This window comes from Embiotoca jacksoni, unplaced genomic scaffold, assembly GCF_022577435.1.
Source record: "Embiotoca jacksoni isolate LCO1_2020_lvr unplaced genomic scaffold, fEmbJac1.0.p SCAF_2, whole genome shotgun sequence".
NCBI classification, from domain to species: domain Eukaryota; kingdom Metazoa; phylum Chordata; class Actinopteri; family Embiotocidae; genus Embiotoca; species Embiotoca jacksoni.
Window position 1 is genome coordinate 17497367 of NW_027185340.1, and position 9571 is coordinate 17506937.

At 41.2% G+C, this 9571-nt stretch overlaps 2 protein-coding genes across 6 annotated transcripts in view; both read left to right on the forward strand.

Annotated features, from left to right (window-relative positions):
- nabp1a (nucleic acid binding protein 1a) overlaps positions 1–2192 on the forward strand; it is a gene marked incomplete in the record, with an annotated part of 2466 nt that extends 274 nt beyond the window's left edge. Inside the window, 4 exon segments of the mRNA XM_069153646.1 lie at positions 128–212; positions 524–593; positions 1975–2000; positions 2002–2192. Of these exon segments, the coding sequence (XP_069009747.1) occupies positions 128–212; positions 524–593; positions 1975–2000; positions 2002–2190 (370 nt within the window).
- A 52-nt stretch (positions 2193–2244) lies between these two features.
- Positions 2245–9210, forward strand: LOC138201379 (C-X-C chemokine receptor type 2-like). Of its 5 annotated transcripts, none has more exons than XM_069154806.1 (3): positions 2245–2524; positions 6427–6456; positions 7131–9210. In XM_069154806.1, the coding sequence occupies exons 2-3, from the start codon at positions 6450–6452 to the stop codon at positions 8204–8206; spliced, it is 1083 nt and encodes a 360-aa protein (XP_069010907.1). In that variant the 5' UTR covers positions 2245–2524; positions 6427–6449; the 3' UTR covers positions 8207–9210. The 5 variants fall into 5 exon arrangements, with proteins under 5 accessions (XP_069010907.1, XP_069010909.1, XP_069010910.1 ...); XM_069154807.1 differs by lacking the exon at positions 2245–2524 and adding an exon at positions 5863–5866; XM_069154808.1 differs by lacking the exon at positions 6427–6456 and having other exon boundaries at positions 7165–9210.
- The last annotated feature ends 361 nt before the right edge of the window (positions 9211–9571 follow it).

Here is a 9571-nt window from a genome sequence, read left to right on the forward strand (position 1 = left end):
TCTGGCCTTTATGGTTCTTTTGATAAAAGAAGAATAATAACTAAAAAAAATGAGACTATGACGAGTGCAATACAACTTTCATCCCAAACCGAACAATGTTATGTTAAAGTACGAGTGTCTTTTGTAGGTTCTGCATGGTGTATTCAGAAGTGCCCAACTTCAGCGAACCAAACCCAGAGCTGCTAACCCAAACGAACCAGCAAAACAAGTCTGTGAGTAGCCATTTAAAACCCGCTGTCCAACAAATGTGTCATCTCCTCCAGAGTGGGTGCAGATCATAGTCACAGCACTGTGGTCACCGATGTTCTCACTCCAGTAAGGACGTCCTCTGAAGAACTCAAATCTGCTGTCCACGTTTTAACCGATCATTTTGAAGACCAGTTCTGGACCCGCTTGTGTTTTGACTTGTTTGTCAAACTTTTTTTTTTTTTTTTTTTTAAATTTGTGCATTTGTCCTTCTCTGCTGTATCCACAGTGGAACTGTGTTAAAGGTGACATTGTCCTCCCCCCTCCCCCTCAACAGGGTAAGCCTGACCAGAACCAGAGGGGAAACTCTCCGCCCAATCAGAATTCAGGTACACCTGCCCCACCAGGTCAGTGACATTTCCCTTTTTATTCAAATAGGGACGGCACCACCGGCAGAGTTTGTGCATGCTCCGTACAATATTACACTCGCTACGTACTCTCAAACAAATCTTAACGTTTGCATTCATACAACGTACTTTTGCCTTGATCAAATGAAATGACGTGAAGGTCTCACAAAGCCACTGTATAGCTGCCTTTTTTTTTTTTTTTTTTTTTTTTTTAATTCAAATTTGACACGAGACACTCATTGCTTGAGTTTCTTTTAATGTGGGCAGGTGGACACCGTGGGGCTTTTTGCCAGCACACAATTTGACTTGTCAATGTAGGTGAAGTACAGATGTTATTAATGCCTTTGTCAATGCCTCTGTGTCTCAATAAGCCTTGGCAGTGTGACACTGAGTCAGTGCACAATACTGGGACCCTGAATCCAAAGGCAAGTTTATTTATGTAGCATAATTTGTACACATTGGTAATCGAAATTGTTTTATAATTGGCAGAATTAATTTCAGTTCAGTTTTATAGAGATTAGCGTGATAGATTGATTGAAAACAATAATAATTCATTTTTATTTGTATGGCGCTTTCCAAGATCCTCAAATGTGCTTTCCATGTTAAAATGATCAACATAACACACAAGAATATATGGCACAACGTCAGTCGCGTTTAAAAGCAGCTCCGAAAAGGTGGGTTTTGAGTAGAGGTTTGAAACGTGGACAAAATGATTAAAAAGAAAGAAAAAGGAATGGATGGATTCAAATCAGAGCTAATCTCAGTCCACTTTACAGAACACGGGTGAGGACCGTACAATATAACTGAAGAGAAAGCCCATAAATCCCCTTGAAGCAAGCACTCGGCTACACAGAGAGAGAGAGAGAGAAAATAACCTTCCTTTTTAACAGGAAGAAACCTCCCGACAGAACCGCGCTCAAGGTGGGCGACCATCTGCCTCCACCTGTTGGGTGAGGGGAGAGCGGAAAGGGAAAGGTGCGGGGACACGACAAAACAGTAAACACTTTGAGACCGGTCGCTGCAAACCAGGAACATGCAGCTCCGGAGTCGGAGATGCCCGGAGAGAGAGGGAGGGGGAGGGGGGGAGGGGGGGCACAAACTACAGGAGTGAAGAGACACGAAGTTAATCACATTCAGTTCTGTCATGTAAATGTTGGAGGAGTGGAAAAAAAAAAAAAAAAAGGTAGTAGCGCTTCAGAAACGTTAAAGCTAAAAGAACAGGGGGGGGGGTGCATTCAATCAGTTAATAAAAACCTTTATTTATACTTATGTTTTTTTTTTTTTTTTACTTTTGTGAAAATGATCACATCAAGGATGAAATGCTTTAACTTGCCCGTTTTTTTTTAATGCGAGGACCCTAATTGGACTCCTCAACCCGCAGGTAACGGTGCCATGCCGGCGTTCGGCAAACAACAACAACAACAACCCAGCAGCCGGCGGCGCACCCCGCGACCCCGCGTTTGGGAGCGTCGGGGCGACCAACGGTCGATCTCCTGGCAACGGAGCGCCTCCGGTCACCGCTGCTGGACCCCCGGCAGCCACAAAGTCCTCAGTTACCATTAGCAACGGCAGGGACCCGCGACGTGCCAAAAGATGAAATTGGGGATGAGGGGGGGGGGGGGGGGGGGGGGGGGATCATGTGGAGGGGGAGGGGGAAGAAAGAAAAAAAAAAAAAGAAAAAAAAAAACTATGGACATCCCGATTCCTTCCCCCCCCCCGGCTCCTCCTTAACCCCGTCTGCCCCCTTCTCCATCACGGCTTTTCAAAACGACCACGTTAGGGACTACTCGCATACATTTTATACAGGCTAACGTAGTCAGGTGGTGTCGTTTTTTTACCGTGCGCGGCGCTCTCGCTGAGCAGCCCAGCGCGCTCACGTCTACGTCGGGACTCCCTGCGTCATCGATGGAGGCCTGGTGGTTTGAGTTGTGGTAAGCTTCTCGGCCTGCACCCACATCCTCTGAATCTCACTGCAAATTTTGCCAAGTTCTGTGCCAGTGTTACCTTCCCCACGCACCAACCTGACGCCGCCCCTCCCCTCCCCTCACCGCCCTCCCTTCCTTCCTGTCTTATGTTCCCTCAAACTACACACCCTACTTGAACACTCGATGCACTTTCTTCTCTTAATTTATGTTGAGGCTTGTCATTTTAAATCAGGAAATCAGTTTCTGCTTTGTTTTTTTGTTTTTTTTTTTGTTGTTGTTGTTGTTTTGTATTTTTTTTTTTTAGTGGAAAAAGGCCTTAAGTTGTTGCGGAGAGTTCTTGGACTGAACGCCCAAGTGAAATTCTTCTAAGGGTCTTCCCTCTCTTAACCAAACTGTATCCGAAGTGACTCTGTGAGAAGCAAAGGTGTTAGTTTTGAAATTTTAACGACAGGTAGGTAGATTGATATTAAACAGGTTTTTTTTGTTTGTTTGTTTTTTGTTTTCATGTTTTTTTTTGTTGTTGTTGTTGTTTTTTTCTTCTCTTTTGTTTGCCATCAACTGTACCTTAATCGAGGCGGGGACCACTTAAAAACGGGCAAAATGGTTCACCAAATATATTTTAGAGCAATTTCGCTGCCGCAATTTTGGGTTTTCTGTTGTCTGCTTGAGAACTTAAGTCACAACAAATGTCAATAAAATATACGTCATGTTGGCTATTACTGCACGTAAGCAGCCTTTTATAGAGATATGGCAAGAAGATTTTTTTTTCTTTTCTTTTCTTTTCTTTTTTTTTTCTTTTTTACCTTTACATGCAAAGACCTTGTGTGGAGATCATTTTCTTCTGCTGGCGTTGGTGAAAACCTTTCAGTTCGCCTTCGTACGTCAGAACATTGTGGAGAAGTTTGAATACAAATCAGCCCTAAACACCTGCCATGCTGTGAACTGCCACCTAGAGCCCCTTGCTGTTACTAGCCAAGCATTTCATTCTACAGCACCATCTAGTGCCTAGGAAAACAAATTACACTTTTTTTTTTTTTTTTTTTTTTTTTTTTTTTGAGCCCGAAAGCATTTGCATTGTTATAGTTTGAAACGATGCACTGCACTCAACCAAATCCTGCTTTTCTTCATGTCCTTTGTTGCACCAAGCACCTAAACATTATGGCCTTCTGGATGTTAAAGTCGCCCCTTTTCACTTGCGCTTTTTTTTTTTTTTTTTTTTTCTTCTCTCCCCCCCCCCCCCCCTCCAACCAATCATCCAAGGATGAAAATAGCTTTTGAATGAGATTATTGTACATGTGGCGCAGATTTTTAAATTGCACAAAGGCATCTAGTTAGTCTGAAAGCGTCTCTGTTCTGTGGGTGGACCGCAAGTGGAGCAACATTTTTGAGTAGTTTAGAAGTGGCCAAGTAGGGACGAGCAGACACGAACCCATCTGTCCTACTGCTTCGTCTGTGAGGACGTGAGGACTGAAATAGAGCTTTGGGAACATTTTTTTTTTTTTTTTTTTTTTTTATAGCGAATGCTTTCCAAAAGCCATTCCTAATGCGACATTTAGCCAAAAACAAAAACATTTAAGGCTGAGAGTCTCATAAAAATATGACGAGGTAGTTAAAAATGCTCTTATCGAAATTCTCTTTAGTTTCTTTGGCACAACAAACCCTCCCCGACCTCTTGAGTCTTTCGCTGATTCATTTGAAGAATTTTCACCCATTTTATTTCTCGTACACCGTTCAGGCTGTCGGGGAAAGCAATTACCCGACCCTCCCCGGACTCCTCACGACGTTACAAAATACACCGCACCTTTTTACAGCACATCTAAGCAATGTAGCTACTGGATTGAAAATCCTCTCCCATTCTTTCACCTCACTTCTTTAAAGAAATCCTCCCTCTCGTGCGGTCAAGTGCCTGAATATTTCAGCTACACTTCAAGCCTTTTTCAAAAAGTCAACCTTTGACCCATCCTTTTTTTTTTTTTTTTTTTTTTTTTTTTTTTTGCAGATGTCTCCCAGATCTATTTCTTATTAACTCCCATCAAAACGACACGCAAAATACAATCCTGTCTTACAGGCGTTTTAAAACTGATATTCATAAAAGCCTTTTCCCTACAGTTTAACTGTTAAATTTAGAGGCTATTATGACAAGTTCAGACTCTCCAATGAGCACATTTTCCCCCCATTAATGTTCTCTATCCTCCTCCATTAAAAACCAAGTGCAGGAATTTCAGTGTCGTCTTTGACAGCGAACTGTCTTGACCGGTCTTGTTTCCTGCACTTCAGTAATATTTCAAAAACGACATCCTTTCAACCGCACTTTCAACTACAGGATGATCGTAACTTTCTGGATTCCCCCGTCTGTCCAAACTTTTAACTTGTCAAAACTACTGCAGCAAGAATGCTTTTTAAATCCAATGAACTAATTCACATACCAATTTTCGAAATCTGCACTGGTTTAGAACTGATTTTTTTTTTTTTTTTTTATAAATTCAATGGTTTATTTTGAAGGCACACTTGAGGGTTGGCCCCTGATTACATCTCCGATATGCTAATCCCTTTCGAGCCTGATTGCAGCCCGAGGTCTTCCAGCAGAGATCTGTTCATGTTCAAGGCTGACGACTAGTTTTCCTCTCTTAAATCTCTGTTAGAAATATCCTCTTTCAGAAGTGCATTCTTTTAATAATCTTTTTGTTTCATGTTTTTAGTGTTTTATTAGTACAACCATGTTTAAACATCCCTTATTATTTCTGTATTATGTACTTTTTTTTTTCTCTCTTCTCTTTTGGTGTTGACGTCTTTGCGAAACACTTTTTAAAGTGCTACAACCAGAAATCACTATTGGTATTTATCTCAATCATTTTTTATGATTTTTTTTTTTTTTTTTTTTTCACAATCCCACAGGGATCATATGTTGAAAACACGTTTACGGACTTCCGCTGGAGTTTAGAATAAAAACAAAACACTTGTGACACTGGAAGTTGAAACACTCGAGAAGTGTGGCAGGACATGTGATGCTCGGCGCTCATGTGTCAACTGGGATGCATGTCATGAGCTGGGAACTTCCTCAGCGGCAGTAATCAAGCGGAAGCGTGGTTTCATCATGTGGTCTATGATATTTCAAATTTCACTGCGCTCTCAGATGTCAACATAGAGGGTTCAGCCCGTTTCAATGAGTTTATAACGAATCAAAATATTTAATATTTCTAAAATGTATGGAAGAATTGCGCATGGGATCATCTTTATTTTTGTATGCATGTACGGTAATATATATTTGTTCCCTATATGAACAATAGGCAACAAATAAACAGGATCCATGTTACAAAACTGAGGACCAGGCTAAACTGAAATAACAATGTGAGTTTAACACTTCTAGTATACTGCAGTTCTTGAGCATCTTTTTTTTACATCCATTTTGTCGTTTGTTTTGAACAAGGCCTCATGCTTTTGCAACAATTGCCGTGTCGTCAGAATATTTAGACAAACAACAAAGAATTAATCACAAGTGAACTAAGGCCTCATGCTTTCTCTTTCAATTTTGCACACAGTGTGACAGCAGATCTCATGACACCAATGATTCATAACATGCCTTGGGTTTGTTAAAGGGGGAAGCACTGTAGTTTTGGAATAAACAAACAAACAATGACTATGAAAAATAGTTCATATTGATGCATAAACAAAAATTCAGCAAAAAAAATAAATTGAACCAACAATGAAAAAAAACCGTTATATATTACGGTAAAATGAAATATTACTAAGGGTAGTATCCACTACATAAATCCAAAATAGGATTGGAAACGGACACTTCCCTGTTTGAATTCTTGAGCAAATCCTAATCTGCATGTATGAGGCTTTGGTGGGAGGGGTGTAGAGACATACAGTGTTTGTTCTTTGTCTCCTTGTGACATAAACTCAAGCCTCCCGCAGAGAAGACACCACGATGACTGGTGAGTAGTTTCATCCTTAGAAATATAATGCACAGGTACTGATTTATTTGATGCACGTATTCTCGGCAAACAGGCAGTTGGAGCATTTGTACCCCTTCATACTTTTGTAAAATGTGTCATAAAAATAACACACTTTCTTTGTGCAGCGCTTTTCTAAACTTCAGTTACAAAGTGCTTCACGTACAATAAGCCATTAAAACGAAACTACAAGTGAATTGTAACGAGTCTTGACAACGCAAATCAACTCAAATCTGCTGATTTCAGTTGATTTTAGTGTTCAACTCGTTTCTTTTATACCCTGTTTTAATTCGTTTTTGTCGTTGCTCTATACGCTCATTGTGTTGCGAAGACTTGTTACAATTCACTTGTAGTTTCGTTTGAATGGCTTATTGTACGTGAAGCACTTTGTAACTGTAGTTTAGAAAAGCGCTGTACAAATAAAGTTCATCGTTATTATTAAGGGTCTCCGATAAAAGCATGTTTTAAGAAGAGATTTAAAAGATGTCACTGACTGCAGACCTTTATTTCCTCAGGCAGCTCCTTCCATAACTTGGGGGGCTCTGACTGAAAATGCTTTGTCAATGTTAGTTTTAAGATGTAACAGGAAATTAAATGCTTTTTTTTTTTTTTTTTGGGTATAACATTCAGTCTTGATTTTTTTTTTTTGTCCTCAGATCCAAACACATCTTCTTTTACGTTCAACTTTAGCTCAATTTACGACGAACTCAACTTCACTTACAATGAATCCGAGTTTTACTTGGATCCCGCCACGGAGCCCTGCAGCGCCACGGCCATCCCAGACGTTGCGATGTATGCAGTCAGTGCATTTTACGTCTCCGTCTTCCTGTTGGCGATTCCCGGAAACCTGATAGTGGGGCTCGTGATTGTCCTCAACAAGCAGCCGCTGCTCCCCTCCGACCTCTACCTCCTCCACCTGACGGTCGCCGACCTCCTGCTGGCCGTCACCCTCCCATTCTGGGCGACCGCTGTTACGCAAGGCTGGGTGTTTGGAGATGCGATGTGCAAAATGGTCACCGTCCTCCAAGAGCTGAGCTTCTACTCGAGCATCCTCTTCCTGACTTGCATCAGTATGGACCGTTACCTGGTGATCGTACGAGCCATGGAGACGCGCAAGACCGACCGCCAGCGGGTCAGCTGGGGAGTTTGTGCTACCGTCTGGGCTGTTGGAGCGCTTTTTTCCCTGCCGGGCTTCTTCAGTTCTTCTTTCCGTTCTCAAAACTCGAGCCACATGGTGTGCACCGAGAAATACGACTCCAGCAGCGCTGACGAGTGGCGGCTGGCCACCAGAATTTGCCGCCACACTTTGGGTTTTGTCATCCCCCTGGCCATCATGCTGCCCTCTTACGGAATAACCATCAAGCGCCTCCTTCACATCCGCAGGGGGTTTCAGCGGCAACGGGCCATGAAGGTGATCGTGTTCGTGGTCGTCGCCTTCCTGCTTTGTTGGACGCCGTACCACATTGCGGTGATGGCAGACACGTTTTTCAGGACAAAGCTGGTGCCCTACCGTTGCCCGGCGAGGATGGCGGTGGATCGGGCCATGTTTGCCACCCAGAGCCTGGGCCTGCTTCACAGCTGCGTAAACCCAGTGCTGTACGCGTTCGTGGGCGAGAAGTTCAGGAAGAGGCTGCTGCAGATAATGAAGAACGTGGGCATCGTGGACAGAGCGTCAGTGACGAGAGCCAGCAGGTCTTCGCTGTCATCAGAAATCACATCAACATTTATTTGAGAACACCAATGGGACACTTTAAGCCTTTAACATTCACTCTTTCTTTTTCTTTTTTACCAAAAAAAAAAAAAAGAAAAAAAAAATGCTTGGAAGCATTATGTTTGTTTGACTTTTATGCTAAAAAAAAAAAAATAGTGTACGGGAACTAGTACGTTCCCCTACAGGCGACAGGCAGCTACTGTTCGCACTCGTACTTCAAGGTAAAGAACTATTGCTGCTGCTGTTATTGAGGCTTTGTGCATTCAAACAATGATATAATCATCAACGCCCTTCAAAATACAGCAGCAGAACTTTCACTGTGGTAAGATAAGTCGATCACATCGGTGTATTTACTGCACGATCTCAAGTTTTGGACAACAAAATACAAGGTTTTATTGTTCTCTTGCTTTTATATCGCAGCACATGTTTGAAGGACTTCAATTAAATGATTTTAAAAATTTTGTTTTTTAAGTTTTACATAGCTTTTGCTTAGAGTTACCTTAAACACAAAATATTTTGTAAATATTTTTTACAGCTTTGTTTTGTCCTTTCATCCTGTTTTAACTCGGCTTTGGTTTGTCAACATTTCAGGAAATGCTGCAACAGGTTTTTTTTGGTTTTTTTTTTACCTGCGGTTAGTTATTAAAATACCCTCTCTTTCCTCACATATGTCTACTGAGGAAACTGCGAAAATCAAGCCTTTCAAAATTCTTTTTCAAGCGTGAGAATATTTCAAGCAGCTGGAGAGGCAATTCAAAACTGGGAAAAACTATTGAATCTTGAGTTCAATTGTTAATTAAATGTGTTAAATGTTCAAATCTGGCCCATTTGCGAACAGAATGTGAAAATGATTGTGAATGATTCTTACCGTGCTGAGCTCCATATGAATTTGTATAGAAATATATTCATATTTTTGTATGACTTTCTGACTTTTTGATTATTTAACTGAAGACAGCTGGTTGTCTTTTACATGTAGTGTCTCTGTACAGTTGAAACCATCATTAAACATGGTTTAAACATCATAACATCCACTCTTGCTTGTGCTTTCTTGTTTGTGATTAATATAAGACCACTGAGTCACTTCTTATTTCACGAAAGATCATGCTTTTGACTTGGAACAGCTGATTGAAGACAAATCCAAAACCAAAGAATATTTGTTTTCCTTTTTTTTTTTTTTCCTTTCTATGTTAACAACCTCACAGCTGGTTTGGAAGAGAGGAAAAAAGCAGAAGTTGCGATGACTGCACCAAGTCAGAGAGGCAGCATTTTCTCCCTGATTTCAGAGAAGAACAGCTGCAGGCACAGCTGCTTGAAAGAAAAAAAATTTATAAGAAGTAAGAAAAACAGAAGAAGAATATGTAGCTTTTACACAAGTAAGTAAGTAAG